The sequence below is a fragment of the Mchenga conophoros genome, linkage group LG11, assembly GCF_057382185.1.
Source record: "Mchenga conophoros isolate Kocher_MC1m ecotype Shallow Benthic linkage group LG11, M_conophoros_male_GT1.1, whole genome shotgun sequence".
NCBI lineage: Eukaryota > Metazoa > Chordata > Actinopteri > Cichliformes > Cichlidae > Mchenga > Mchenga conophoros.
This window is the reverse complement of record NC_140536.1, coordinates 20,638,827-20,653,878: the sequence shown is the minus strand read 5'-3', so window position 1 is coordinate 20,653,878 and position 15,052 is coordinate 20,638,827. Positions and strand designations below refer to the sequence as shown.

At 38.1% G+C, this 15,052-nt stretch overlaps 1 protein-coding gene across 2 annotated transcripts in view; it reads right to left on the bottom strand.

The window, feature by feature from the left end:
- Positions 1-249: 249 nt before the first annotated feature.
- slc9a1a (solute carrier family 9 member A1a) overlaps positions 250-15,052 on the bottom strand; it is a 34,607-nt gene continuing 19,804 nt past the window's right edge. The window contains exons 6-13 of one of the 2 annotated variants that reach the window (XM_085291414.1): positions 13,984-14,073; positions 11,501-11,571; positions 11,003-11,179; positions 10,065-10,188; positions 9,586-9,687; positions 7,325-7,406; positions 6,980-7,036; positions 250-6,480 (exon numbers count right to left, since the gene is read on the bottom strand). In XM_085291414.1, the coding sequence (XP_085147540.1) occupies positions 6,191-6,480; positions 6,980-7,036; positions 7,325-7,406; positions 9,586-9,687; positions 10,065-10,188; positions 11,003-11,179; positions 11,501-11,571; positions 13,984-14,073 (993 nt within the window). In that variant the 3' untranslated portion in view covers positions 250-6,190. The remainder of the gene's footprint in view (positions 6,481-6,979; positions 7,037-7,324; positions 7,407-9,585; positions 9,688-10,064; positions 10,189-11,002; positions 11,180-11,500; positions 11,572-13,983; positions 14,074-15,052) is intronic. The other variant, XM_085291415.1, reaches the window with a different exon arrangement.

Sequence of the window (15,052 nt, the reverse complement as noted above, 5' to 3'; positions counted from 1 at the left end):
CAAAAAACCACTTGTGGCAACTAAGGTGTGCAGAAAAGCATGTTAGGTGACAACAGGAAACTGAAGCAATGATTCACATGGGTTCATCAGAAAAACGTTGCCTGATCTAACAAGTCTCAGTGTGTTCTGTGACATTGGGACGGTAGGGTCAGAATGTGGCATAAATGAACGATGCAGGGATCCAACCTACCTTGTACCAACAGTTCAGGAAACAAAACAACTCTTTAAATGATGAGTCAGACTCAGGTGTGTCATAAAGTAAACCTTTAATCTCAGATATACTTTCAGATGTGGTTTTATTACCAGTTGTTAGTTTTACAGGTCATTACAATGGAATGCTGAAAGCTATAGATTATTCAACAAGAAAGTGCACACATGACATCCTTAAGATTCAGATTTGTACATCATATAATAAAATCTGCTATTCTATATTTTTCTATATTATCATTCATATGTATATAAAATTAAAAATAACCTTTAATCAACGCAAAAATTCCATTTGAAAACAAACAAATGACTGACACAAAATAAACAAATGAATTAAAAGGGAACTATAATCCACCGTTTCCAGCTTCTCTGCTTTACGACTAAGAACATCAAACCCATGCCTGATAATAAGGCCCTTCAAGAAGTACATTCCTTTATCCTGTGACGTTTCGGCTGACAATCGCACACAGCGTGTACAATCCATCACTATCATTATTGCTCCGTCTGTAACGTTTGTGTTAAAAGATAAAGGTACCGCTTGACTAAAGTGCTCAGCATTAAATAGTGACACACAACAGAGCCTAGTAAACACGAATGAAGACGGAAACAGTCTTTGGATGGCGATGTAATGCCACTGGATGTCATTACAGTGCTGATATAAACATGTGTGTCATTCTCAGATTACTGCCTTTAATAATCATTAGCCTCATACTGCCCAGCTGGTGAAATGTTAGGAGTACTTCGACGGCCAGTGTTTTAGCATGTCTTAGCCCATGTAGTCATAACCAAATTAGTGCTTACACTTATTGTGCTGCCCTTTCTTGTCAAATCTTCATTAATATCCATCAATACTAACATGATACCCAACAGATATGTTGAATGGGAGGAATCTCCACTATATTAGTGCATTTCAAAAATCTATCAGATGCAGATGCTGACTTGAACCTTTGGAGTGACTGAGCTGAAGATTTCACAGAGATTTGAGATATTGTAGTCAATGAACAGAAAACGATAGCTGCCTGGAGATCAAGGAAAACACAAAACTATTCAGGGGGAAAAAAGCATGCAAAAGCTACTTTAGGTTAATTTGGTTGATTGTTGGTTGGAACACCGAGTGAGTAATAAAGCTTTACTTATACTTTGAAGCAAGTCAGTCCATTTCTACTCTGTAAAGCTTGAACTCCACCTTTCAAAGCACAGATGACAAATGCTTCCAAACTCCTGGTAAACGTAAACATAAGATGGAGAAAACGCACAGTACAGCCTTCTGAAAAGCACATGAAATGACGCAGTGCACAACATCAGATACAATACTTACAATAAAAACTTTCACACTGGAATAAGCTCATAAAAACAACGCTTTAAAAGAAATGAAAGAACAAATAAAGCACATGGTGTGTTTCAATGAACACAGAAATATGACAAGAAAACAAAAAGATGAAATCAACACCGGCGAGCCAACGCCGTTGATTCTGTAAATTCAACATCACAACTTAAATCTAGAAGGACACTCGGACAGCACATCTTCTGCAAAGAACAAAGATGGATTACCCAACAACGATCCCGATCCTCACCAAACTTTTACAATCACTTCTATTTTGTACACACTCCAACTCTTTGCATGAAGTGTGATTAAGTTTCGCTTTGTAGTTTCTGCATAAACTTGCTGACAAGAACAAATGGTACCGATCCCAAACATCCGGCTCTGCTCTCGCACCGCTTGATGATCGATTTATCAGCGTAGAAAAACATTCAGTGAGCAAGAAGCAAAAATGTGAAGAATGTATGAAGAAAACAGGCAGTTTAACTTTAAAAGGCTTTTGTTTTTTTGTTCGTGCAACAAGCAAAACAAAGGCAAGAGTGATCATTACATGACGTTTTGTAATATATATGGTTACAATAAAATAGGTTCTTCTATAGGCTGTATGGCTTCTGTTTAAAGTTTTCTGCACCAAACATTACCCTCCATGGAGTGTGATAACGTTTGCCCAAAATATGCATTTGGTATGAAAAATAAAGGTTTCTCTCTTTTTTCTTTTTTCCTTTTTTGGAGAAATTCAACTCTTTGGAATAACATAACAATACAATATAAAAATTAACGATGTGGCGTCTTGTTATAGGAACTGCTTTAATCTAAATGTGCCTCCTTTGGCTTCCCTCTGCTTGAGCACATGCACAGGTATTGTGAGCGTGTTGTAATTGGACAGAATTTGAACACTGGGACCTGCTTTGCATCTAAACAGTTAAACATACTAATAAGTAGGAGTCCTTTTAGAAATGTATTACTTGCTGCAACTTTCCTAAAATCTAATAGTCAGATTCTGCAAAGCATTAAAGGGTTAAGAGCAAAGTGCCTTTAAGTTGCTAAAACTTAGATCACCTGGGACGATGATAAAGAGATGTAGAGAAACTGCTCTCAGGATTTCAGCAATTTCAGTTCAACGCCAATTTAGACAGCCATAAAAGCTGCGTGTAAATATTACAGCCTTTAAGGGAACTTTAAAAAGAGGAGGTTGGAGGGTTGTTCTGCAAGTCAGGTTCTGGTACAATTCTTTGGTCTTTGACCACATCCTTGTTGACATTTTCACCACATATCTCCTGATAGTCTAACAGACATGCTGACATTTCAGAGCAAAGGGAAATTCAATTTAGTCAGGAAACAGGGAAATGAGATGTTTAAAGGTCTGTGAGCTGTAACTGATTTTAGACAACCAAACTCAACTGCAATGGTGTAGCTATGCTGAGATTTACTCCCTTTCACACGCATTCAGATGAGTGCATGTGATCCCCTGCTACAGTAACCACGTCTAGAAATTTGCAGATGATGGGAGGAGGAGCTAAGGACAGTCAGGCGCTTCTATTCTTTCCTCGGGTGTAACGTGAGGTTTGTGGTTTAAGAACTTTGAAAAGGGTTCCGTTGTTAATTACACCAAGAAAACAACCAAATTCATCACTCGATTCAAGTGATATGATTTTAAACCCATGAGTTGTTCTTTCACCCGCGTCTAATAACTCTGTGGCATCGGCCACTGTCCTTTTATTGAATTTAACCAGACAAGCAGGAATCAGCAATTTATCGCATCAGTAACTTAAATAACGAATGTTATATATTCCAAATCACTGAGTAGCTCTGTAAAAAGATGTGGATGTATTTTACAAACACACTGCTCAACCATAAAGAATATCAAAGAAACACTAGACTCAGTTTTCATGCCTGCAGGTAATGTTTCAGTCTTGCTTAGATGTGCAAAAAACTCTAGTTAAGTGTAAAGACTGTCTTAATGCCAGGGGTAGATTTAACTTTGCCTTCAGCAATGATGTGTATAAGCCATAATTTATGAATGGTATTCATTAATATAGCTTTTTTGTTTAGTCTGAATTTGTTACAGAGCTGCATAGAGTTAGATTTTTTTTTTGCCATGACATGCCTGCAGTCTTAGCTTTTTAAAGAAGGTTAGGAGGCATGGACTGATTTCTGCACAAATTAACCCTCAATTCTCAACTCTTGTTATACCCTAGAGCTGGGCGATATGAGATTTTTTCATATCACGATATGTTGTTTTTTTTTTCATTTCAGGCGATAACGATATCTATCACGATATAAGCCAAATAACTATATTTGTAAGATTTAAATGTGCCGTTGCTCACAAGTAAAATGTGAAATAATCAGCAGCTTGTTTTTATTTAAATATTTATTTCCCATAATAAGTTCAACAGGGTAGATGTACTTAAGGAACATGAGACTTTTTCAGATAAATAAAGGCAAATATTGCAAACTACACAAAAGGCAGCCGCTAAAGCGTTTAAGTTTCAAAATAGAACAAACGAAACAGACTAAATTGTCAATTCCACTTAGAAACAAAATATTAATTCTAAAAATAAATCTTAGTTTGTTTTACAGAAGAACAGACAAAACTGACTAACTTTTGTCAATATCAAATAAACTGAGAACTAAAAGGAAATTCTCAATCTCTCCTTGTTGTATAGCTTAGCTTTTCAAACAGTTTTAACAGTTACTTTAGTCTGACAAAAGCCGAATGACGAATTAGCGCTTCCAGTCAGAGACTGAGGCTACGTCCACACGTACACGGGTATTTTTGAAAACTGAGATTTTCCGTTTTCGTTTTAAAAAATAATCCCGTCCACACATAAAGGCAGAAATGAAGGAAAACGCTGCTATGAACATGCCAAAGCAGCAGGTGGCGCTAGATTCCTAACCGTGCAGAAATGTTGGCCAATCAGAAGTCTAGAAGCCTCGGTGGGAAAAAGTAAACAAAGCTGGGGCATAGAAGCAGAACAGAGTCGTATGTGTGGACGGACAGTAACTGTGTGTATATGTAAGCATTTAAACACTGCAGAGAGTAGAATTAACAGTATTGTAGAAATTCATTTCACCGAAACAATAACGTGGCGCACAGTGTGACGCATGCACCAGTTTATTGTATTTCCAGACTTGCTTTCGGCACAATTTACAGTGCACGCTACTCTGTTTTTTGTCAGACTTGAAATAGCCGAAATACCTTCCCACTACGGAACTTCTATGGCTCTTCTGTTTGACAATCTCTCCGGCATTGGAACCATCATCTGTTTTCTCTTCGGTCACGCTCGGTTGATTTTTCTAGTCGGCACACTCATTTCCTCCATTACGCGCTGGCTCCATTACCCGCTGGCTGCTTCCCAAACAAACACACGTGCGGCTTGGCACTTGTGCTGTACGTAACAAGTCACGCGACGTGACGCTGCGGCTGTGATTGGTTTGGCTCTGCGCTACTTAATTTGGATTGGCTGACTTTTTTTTTTTTTTTAAGAGGACAAGAGCGGCGAGGTCTATCGCGATAGCTTAATTTCTCTATCGAGTAAAAGTTATATCGCGATACATATCGTTATCGTTCTATCGCCCAGCTCTATTATACCCTCAACAATAATGCGAGGCAAAAATGTTTCTCAATGAGGCCAGTTACAAAAAAAAAGGTTAAAGGTCTTTAAAATACATATGGGTCTAAAATATGAGTGTGAAAGCTGATGGGCAGTATATTAATAACATCTACTTTGACAACTCTACTGATGCTTGAGTGAGTTTTAAAGGGTCTTATTAACTGAAAATAAAACATACATAAAAGGATATGACAATATGTGATTTAACTTGGGTGGAGAATTTATATGTATACTGGCAGATCAAAACATCTGTACTGCTTTACGGCCTAAGAAATTTGTAAAACTCTTCGGGTTTGTAGGTGTTGTAGACCCCATAAAGTCGCTCAACAGACAGGAAAACAACTGTGGTTTACACAGCGACTAAAAAACATCCAGCTTTCAACCCATAACCCACAAACAGATGTTTGCATCCCTGAAATTAAAGTATGTCATAAAAAACAGATACGATTTTTAAAAATGCACCAAGTGAAAAGGTTTGACATCAAATAAGGCCTAGAAATTTCTAAAAAGCTACAATCTAAACAATTGGATGCCCAGGAACTTTAAGTGACAGAATGACGGCGAGAAACTCGAGTGCAATAAAAGTCAAAGCTACGTTGAAGTCGTTTTTGTGGCTTACCCAGCAAGTGAGAACGTGGTTTTTGAAGACAGAAGCTGTAAAAACATGACCAAACATAAAACTAACAACAACACTATCATCAAGACGAAAAAAAAAACAGTCTGATGCTAAAGTAAAAACAAGATCGTCTGAAACTGGAACAGTCCAAACCTTTGGTAATGCATAGTTCTTTCCTGAATGTCTCAGACTTTCATCAAAACCCTCCACCATCTCCAGCTGTCGCTCTACCACTGTTACCTAATAAAATAAAGAGCAATGAGAATCACAAACTAATGACTCTTCCCCCTGCCGTTCTCAGGAACTCTCCTTTTGCTTTTTGTTTCCCGTTCATACAGCATTTGCAGTTTTGGCTTGTTGGTTTCTGAACCAAAGAGATAATTTAGAGCAGAGCGGTGAAGCAGCCCTCTTCCCTCTAACTAGTCTGTCATCTCAGGGGAGGAAGGCCCCATCCTCATCTTCGTCTGCACTGGGACCAGGGTCGCTCAGACACCTCATTAATCTCTGCTGATCTTTTGCTTCATCCTCTTCACTCGGCTTTTTAGCTTCCCGTGGCCTCGACGGGGGCTTCATCATCAGGCCCTGCTCCTCCTCCTCCTGCTGGTTAGCCTGTCCGAACTCATCCAACAGATTAACTGAGTCTGGAGACTGAGGAGAGGCCAGGTCTACCTGGATCATGGGCACCTTGTTCGATGCAGGCTTAATGCTGTAGGCTTGCGGGTCTATAAGCAGGACACAGGTAGAATATGAGGGATTTCAACTTATTTCACCAGCCTTTAAAAGGGATATAATATCACACAATCATTCCTTCAGCATGCACGAACAAGTACCAGTGGATGTACAAGTAGATGAACAAATATTAAGGGCAACAGAATCACTGCACAAAACTACACAACAACAGGCTTTAGGACCGTTCCCATTATTTCTAGTGTAACAAAAAATAGGGTAAAGTTAGTCATGATCAATTAAAGGTGCACCACATGCCAACTTTCAGTTAAAGTGAAGAACACAAACTGAAACTCCTCACATGTAACATGCTCAACTCCAATATGCTTGGCTACAATAAATCACCTGTACGTGGCTTTTATCAGTTTAGTAATGAGTCACATCATTAGTAATGATTACTGAGTGCTTACAAGCAGGGTAACTGACACATGCGTGTTAGAATTGCTCATGTGATAGCACGGCTTACGATTAATCTTCTCTACGCTCACAACATACCTGAACACATTTTGTTTCCTTTTTGCACCTGATCAGGTTTGAAATCAGTATGTTTGCCTAAAATAAAACCACAGATTGTTTTACATGCTGGCTGGCACATGCAAACACATTTCCATTAGTGGGGAAATATTTGTTGCAGCTGGGAACGGTAATAGTGTTTCTATGGTCTTTATTGCTCTGCAAATGGTATCGTGTGACCCTAACGAAATACAATCTCTGAATCTTCTGTGTCCCATTAAAGACATTTTCTTACATTATTTCAGGAGGTACCTGAAAGTAAGATGGTTGAGACTACTGGCTGTTTTCATTTGGCTGGAGCTAAGAATGATTCAGACATGCATTTACCTGAGGCCAGTCTGGCTCTGCACATGGTCGGGGAATCAGGGGGAGGGGCAGGGACCGTCAGGTAGGTATTCATCTCCTTTAACTAGGAAAAAAAAAAACAGATATTGTTGGTGTGGGATGGTTTAGCCTTCTCCATGTAATCAAGCAAAACATATAATACAGTGTTGTACAAGTGTCAAAAACTGGCCATAGAAAAGGGGTGCAACACTTATTGAAACATGCATGAAAATACAGTTTATAAAGACAAAAATAGAGTTTGTACAATTCTAACAAGCCTGAAAGTGAATATTTGCTATGACCACCTTTCTTCTTTAGCACTGACTGAAGCCTCTTAAGAAAGCTTTCTTGTAATTTCTTTAGTAAGTTTTCAGTTCTCCAGGTTTCTTGCAGGACATTCAAAGCTCTTCTTTGCATGTTGGCTGGATTTTTTGGCTGTTAAAGGTGATCCCACACTGCTTCAATAATATTAATATTTGGGCTGTGGGACAGCCAATCCATCACTGACAGTGTGCCACTGTGTAATTTTCTCTCCAGGAATGCTTTTACTGCAATGGCAGTGAGTTTGGAATCATTGTCATTCTTAAAAATGAAGCTCTTGCTAATCAGAGGCCTTGTATATGATATTGCATGCTGGATCAAAATCTGATGGTACTTTTCATTCATAATTCCATCATTTTTGCCCAACACAACCGCCTGAAACTTAGCCCCAAACCATGACAAAGCCTCCATTGTGCTTTACAGATGGCTGTCGACACTCACTGCTACTCCATACATACAGACAACGATTTGATCCAAAAATTTTCTAATATAAATTCATCACTCCAGAACACCTGTTGCCAATGACGTTCAGCCCAGTCGTGTAATTTGTCCTACCTCAGCCTTTTCTCCCTACTATCTTTCCTTGGGCTCTTGACAACCCCTCTTTCCTCTGCGACCATTTCTGATGAAGCTTTAGCAAATAGTAGATAGATTAACTGAAGGGCCAGATGCATCTCTTAGGTTCTTTCTCAGGTCTTTGTTGAATTCTTTCCTATTTATTAAGGACATGACTTTCAGATATTGCTTATCTGCTATAAGCAGTTTTTCTGTCCTCCACTTGTCCAGTTTCCTTAATTTTTAAGGACACTCTGCACACCAGGCTGAGCTGTGCCAAGTTTCTGGCTAATATCCCTTTGTGAAATCACCCCGTCTGTCAAATTGTATTAAATTTTCCATTTGTCACAGATTCAACAAAATAAAAAAGGAAAAAATTATGCGTTTTTGTGACAGGCTGCTAGTGCCTTTAATGCATAAAAATACAATTTAAAACTGATTATTTGCTAAGTTGTCTGGTATGTGCAGACACAACACTGGTTCATCCCTCGAATTAGGTGTTTTTTTTATGCCTGAATGATTCATCCCTCAGTGTTAAGCAGCTTACAACACACAAATAACAAAACAAAAAAACAACAACACTGCTCTGAAAATAGTGAGGTAAAACAAAATGGGTGGAAAAGCACACAATCTTCAAAGACAAACTTTGTAAGACCTTTAGAAAGGTTGAAGAACTATTGTTCAAGATCACTTTGGGGGAGGGGGAAAAAAAAAAAAAAAAAAAACTACAATAAAGCCTGACTCCTTGTACGCAAAACAAAGAAACGTGGGTGACTTGAGACTTTTGCACAGTTCTATATCTAAACATTCAAAATCAGTAATGTACAAAACTCAGCTGGCAAGAAATCCAGTTTCTGTCTCATGTAATTGGTTGGAAAATACAGCAACCAAACTGAACCAGCTCAGAGATAGAGACATCATTAATCAATGTTATACAGAAACTTTATTAAAATTATGTGTCGCTTCATTAAACTCTGCAGACATCATCTTGAGCCTACAGTAACTTCTAGCACATTCAATTTAGCCTAAACAGAAGTCTATTTTTATTATCTAATTACAGGCTGGCTAAAATGAAAATAATCACAGAGCCACTCAACTGTGAGAATCAATCAGCTCCTATTTGTGACAGGAAAATTAATTTAAGAGAATGAGGGTGGACTCTAATTAAAACACAAATCATAGTTTTAGTTGAATCATTATACTGTTGGCTACCCAGTACAAAAAAAAAAAAAAAAAAAAAAAAAAAAAAAAAAAAAAGGTAGAAAAACTGCTCCTTTGGTTCTATGAAATATACTTTGAGTCACAATAGGTTGTTTTCTTCAATACAGATTTATTTATTCTGGCAAATGTTTGTTTGAAAAAATTCGGCTTCAAAAACTGAAACTTACCTTCTTCTCTATCTGAAACATCTTTTGCTTCTTTAGGAATAAATCGCTGAGTCCATCCTCGTAAGGATCGGCCACCAGTGTGTGTCTGTTATACGAGCGCAGCTGAGAAAGACAGACACATGAACACACGTTAAAGAGATTGCAGTCCTGCAAACATCACTGCACATTTAGGCAGGTTATGATCAGAACTAATACAATTATTTTTATTATTTTAATTAATTTTGTGTCCTTTAACCAAAAAATAAAAAATAAAAATAAAAAAAAAATAAAAATGTGCAGAACTAATTATTTTAACTCCAAGTCTATCTCAAAAATCAATAAATGTGTTATGAACTAATGGGAGGGAGATCCCTTGTGAGCACCAATCAATACTTATTATGGAATGCTTAACTCCCATTGAGACAAGGGCAATTTTTCATCCAGATGAGAAACAAGCATATCAATAAAGAGTCTAACTATTCATTTGTAAGCAAAGTTACCCTCTGTCGTGTCCTCTGAAGGTTGGTCCTGAGGATTTTCCGGATTTCCTCCTCTTTGTTTTTAGACAGCTGTGGAATAGCTCGCTCTGGTGCAGGCTTGGTAGAAGGCCTGGGCTGGATGTTCCTGACAATGACACAGGGGGGGAAAAAAATAAAAAAATAACAGTGTTTGTATAGCACAACAGTTACACAACTTAAACGTGTATAAACACATCGATGATGCTTAAAGATTAGACACATTTGATGAAGCACAGCTACTTATCTTTCTGCACAACATAACACAAAGGATTTTCCTTTGTGTTAATACTACTGTTTCCTACTGTGCACACACCATTTCACAATTGGTGAAGATCGACTCACTTACACTAGAAATTAAGACTAGTCAAGGATCCTTTAGTGATGTAACACTGATTGCTTATCCTTCTTGGATAATACAACTATCCAAGAAGACCTTTACAGTTACCAAACACTCCTTGTTACTTGGTAGAAGAAAAACAAGAGAGAAGGTGTTGTTTATACAAAAGTATTAGCAAAGAATCTGTAATGCATCAGTGGCCATTTAAGCATGAGCCATTTCCTGTCATCAGTCTTCCCAACTTCAAAGCTATGGACAAACCCAAAAGATAATAAAAAAGGGCTAAAAATGTCTTTAAAAAATGTATAATTATGTACGAACACACACACAAAGAATGAGCATATATATGGTCATATGTTCATTTGTGTCTCATGTTTATGATATCAGTGAAATTTAAGCCTGTCAACTTTTTTCTGTGGTTATGTATTACGCCACCATATCAGGCCTTAATGTCACTACTGTTGTACAATTTAGTGAGTAGATGAATTGCGTTCACCTAAATGTTCCCAACACTGTAAAAAACAAACAAACAAAAAACATTACGATAAAAATGACTTTGAGCACGATGCTGTTTAGCACTCACTGCATGGAAACAGTGGAAGGCACAGCAGAAGGCATCTTGATTCCCCCTCCACTCTCCACCAGCTGAATGGCCTGTTTCATCTCCATCTTGTGGTAGAAGGCAATGAGCTGCGGCTCCTTGGAGCGTTCGCCGGCAATCAGGCACTTCTTCACATACTTCTTGTTGAAGCGGTTGAGTCTGAGAGGACAAAGGGAGCGAAAAATTAAGACAGAGACAAATAGGGAAATACATGAATTAATTACTGGCAACAGCATTTCTGCATTTATTGACATAAATAAATATGTTGTAATTAGATGAAGAAGAGGCCAAGTTCAACATTTTCAATTTTGACAATTAACAAGTTTAAAAAAAAAAAAAAAAAAAAAAAGAGCAACTACTAAATATTTCAAACTAGTCGATACATACAAGTAATTTGTAATAAGTATTGTTACAGTTAGCTGTATTTGAGTTATAAAATTAATAATGTTATGTCAGATTGATTCTCTTTAAAATCCATACTTGTCCTTCCAGTGGTGATGTCCATAGTGTCCACAGATATCCTCGATGCCAGTGAGTAAGTGGTCAAGGAACTGGGGATGGGAAAAAGCCACAATAGTTGCTGAAGAGCCTTAAAATTGTACTCCAGAATGAATCAGACTTTCTGGACTCTACTGACCCAGGTCCTCTCTGGGGAGAAGTCTCATATATAGTAAAACAGGCTCAGAGTGGTGCAAAGACGCAAAAAGTAACCCTCCATCTATTATAAATTACATCCAAAGGAACATATTACATTTACTGGATTTAGAGCAAATTTCTTTTATGTAAGTAACAATTGCAAGTTTCTATATTTTGCATCCCTCCATCTACAGCATACCACTTGAATGTGAAAGTATTTGTCGTGTAACCATGATTACATTCACTCTTATACTACACTCAATACTCAGCTACATCTTGTAATTCTTGCATTACTGCTGTTACATTTGTTGTAAACACCCTCTGAGATTAGTCCGACATCATCATCATCGTTGTACTAAACAGCAGCCGACAATTCAGGTTAAAACAGAATCTATGAGATATGACCAGCAGCAGCAGCAGCCAGGTGATTGATTTGACAGGATTTCTTAACAGTGGCACCATGCCTGCTCAGAGAACTGAAGAAACACACCAATGGATTTGTTGCTCAGCCTGCAGCTGGTTCGCCAATCAGACCGGTGCTCTGACTAAGCCTGCAGATGACAGTCTGACAGTCGGTGTTGCTATGGGAACAAGTCATTAAGCAGAACTGTGCAATCTACTTCTGCTTTGTCAGGAGTAACTGATTCACATAAAGACTGACTGCCCTGAACAGTGGGGGTTAAAAGGTCTCATTTTTAAAAGCGGCAGCAATGGATGCTAAATAATGAAAAGATCAATATATAGGGATCCATTCTGTAATGTTCTTCAGCTACAAAATCCTTAACTGTGGGGTTTCTCCTTAGACCAGCTTATGTCTATTCAACACCTCAATACAGAAACCAGTACACTGTGTCCGATTTAACTCTTTATGACCACACCACATTATGTAGTGATAACAATCTTACCATCTCAAGGTGATATTTTCCTTTTCAGCTCTATAGTTATACAAACGGAATATAATTTACATTCTGATACCAATGCCAAGCTGAGAAATGTATCCCAGCAGCAATGTACTGGGAAATGAAGAAAAGCAACCAAACACAATGGAGATGGCAGAAAATGGGCTAGTATGCAGATTATTTGCCACAATATAACTTAGTGCAGAGTTTCCTCAAGCATCTCAGTGAATCTAACCTCTGGTGTTTTACAGTGAAGGGCAAGCCATTAGGGCTGCCTGCCTATTTTGCATCAAAAGCTGGTGACTCATAGATGCCTGTGTGCATGTTTGTGTGTCTGCTCATGTGCAGTCTAATTTTCTGAGATGGGTTAATGACTTTAACAGTAGGTCAGTGAACCACTGCGGTTAAAATTTCTAGAGTATCAAAAAGTACAGATACCAGACATGCTTTTGGATGTGATGAGTTTGACTTAAATCAGACAGTTAAAAGAAAAAAGGAGAAAAACTGTACGACCAAAGTGTTGGTATTATAGTACGGGTCACCAAAAACTAATTTTATGATCCAAGTGTGAATTGACAATCACTGCGTGTACATCAAACACGTTATACAACTATGCAGTACCACCACACTGTCAGTAGGTGGGAGCAACGACCAAAGTTTGAAAACCTAAACGACCTCAGAGGCCTCATCAGTTGAAAAGCATTTCACATATCCTCCTGAGAACCAGGCTATTCATTTATGTCCTCTCTAATGGGCATTTGTTTTTGGTCTATATCTTTTGACTTATTTGAGCTACCCTACCAGGCCTGATGTACTAAATAGAGGACATCCTTGGCTTTCTCATGTGTTTGTGTGGCCTCTTCTAGCTCCAAAGAGGCAGGAGATTACAAAAAAAAAAAAAAAAAAAAAAAAAAAGTTCAATGGAAAGATTCTTTTTTCCTCGGCTCTCAGGAGAATATTACATAACTACCACTGAAAGGAATGTGTAACACCTTTCTTGCCAAACATATGCTTGTTAGCTTAAGTGGTGATTGCAATTTGCCCATAGGTGTGGCTACGTGGGTGCCTGGATATCTATTTCTCTGTGTTAGCTCTTACATGGACTGGTGACCTGTCCAGGTTTTACACCGCCTCTCACCCACAGCTGTGATAGGCTCTAGATTCCACTGACCCCAAGTTTGATAAGCAGCTAAGAAAAAGGACTGATTGATGGTTGGGTGGATGTTGCACACATTCCTTGCAAAATAAAGTGGCTCGAGGTGACTGTTTGGTGCTACATAAATAAAACTGCATTGAACTGAAATTCCACTAGTTCAAATAATTCCAGTATTTGTCAAATACATCCCAAAAGGTTCTGAGTCATCTGTCTGTGCAATCACTGCAACTGACAGTTGACTGCTGTGAATGGCTAAAGGCAGAAGGCTGTACCTGGGTGTGGATCTCTTCATTAATGGAGCGTTTGGCCTCTTGTTTTTTCTTCACCGCCAGCAGCTCCACCAGGGGTTTGATGGTCATGCCCTTCAAGGAGGATAAGAGGAAGAAAACATTATGTAATGTACACACCTCCCTACAGTGGTTAACGTGGTAAAGACAGAAACATATCTGCATCTACCCGTCTGTTCAAACAATTAAAACTTATTGTTGTGTTTTTCTAACATTTCTGCATCTCTTTGTCAAAGTCATGAAGAAGCTCCACACTTTTTAAATCAGATCAGTCCCGGTTACCGAAATCAGCTGAAGGCTGAGTAGTGTTACAATGCACATTTGTTAGAAAATCCCACAGCACATAATATTTTGGAATGTACAGGAAGTCCCAGATTTCAACAAAATCATGTATAACTAGTTTGTTACATAGTAAATGTAAAAATGGAGCTAAAAATTTGCATAACACGAACAAGTCTTCTGTACGGGTCTCCCTTCATCCTCCCCATCTTATAATGCCTAATAATGTTTGTTTTCATGTTTGTAAATATATCTGCTTTTTAAACTGCAAACATTGAGAAATAACTCTGACAAAAAACAGAAACAAACATCAGCATCTTTCATTCTCTTAATTAACTTTCACTTAGTTATACTGGAAATGTTCTTATGTTATTATATGGCATAATTGCACCGCTCTGCACCTCGGCAGCTTGAATGTATCATTCTGCTTATTAAACAGATTAAGACAGCCATCTGGTTAACGGTAATGGCATAAACTGGATGACAGAGGATTCCTGCTGTTTAATAATACAGGCATGTATGCACAGGATTCCTTTGCCTTTATCACCTCATGTTTACTCCATACATATATAAGGATTAATATACAAGAACTTTCAAAGATGACATTCCTTTCTTCAGGGAACTTGCGATTTGATTAAAATGCTGCACTTTCACCTCATTGGCACAGCTAATCAGTGTCAGACTGGCCCAATAAGACTGATTGTATTTTTTAACAATTTGCCATCTGAGCCTGAACAAAAGACCCATTATTTTTAGTCTGAGTGAATTTTATCAT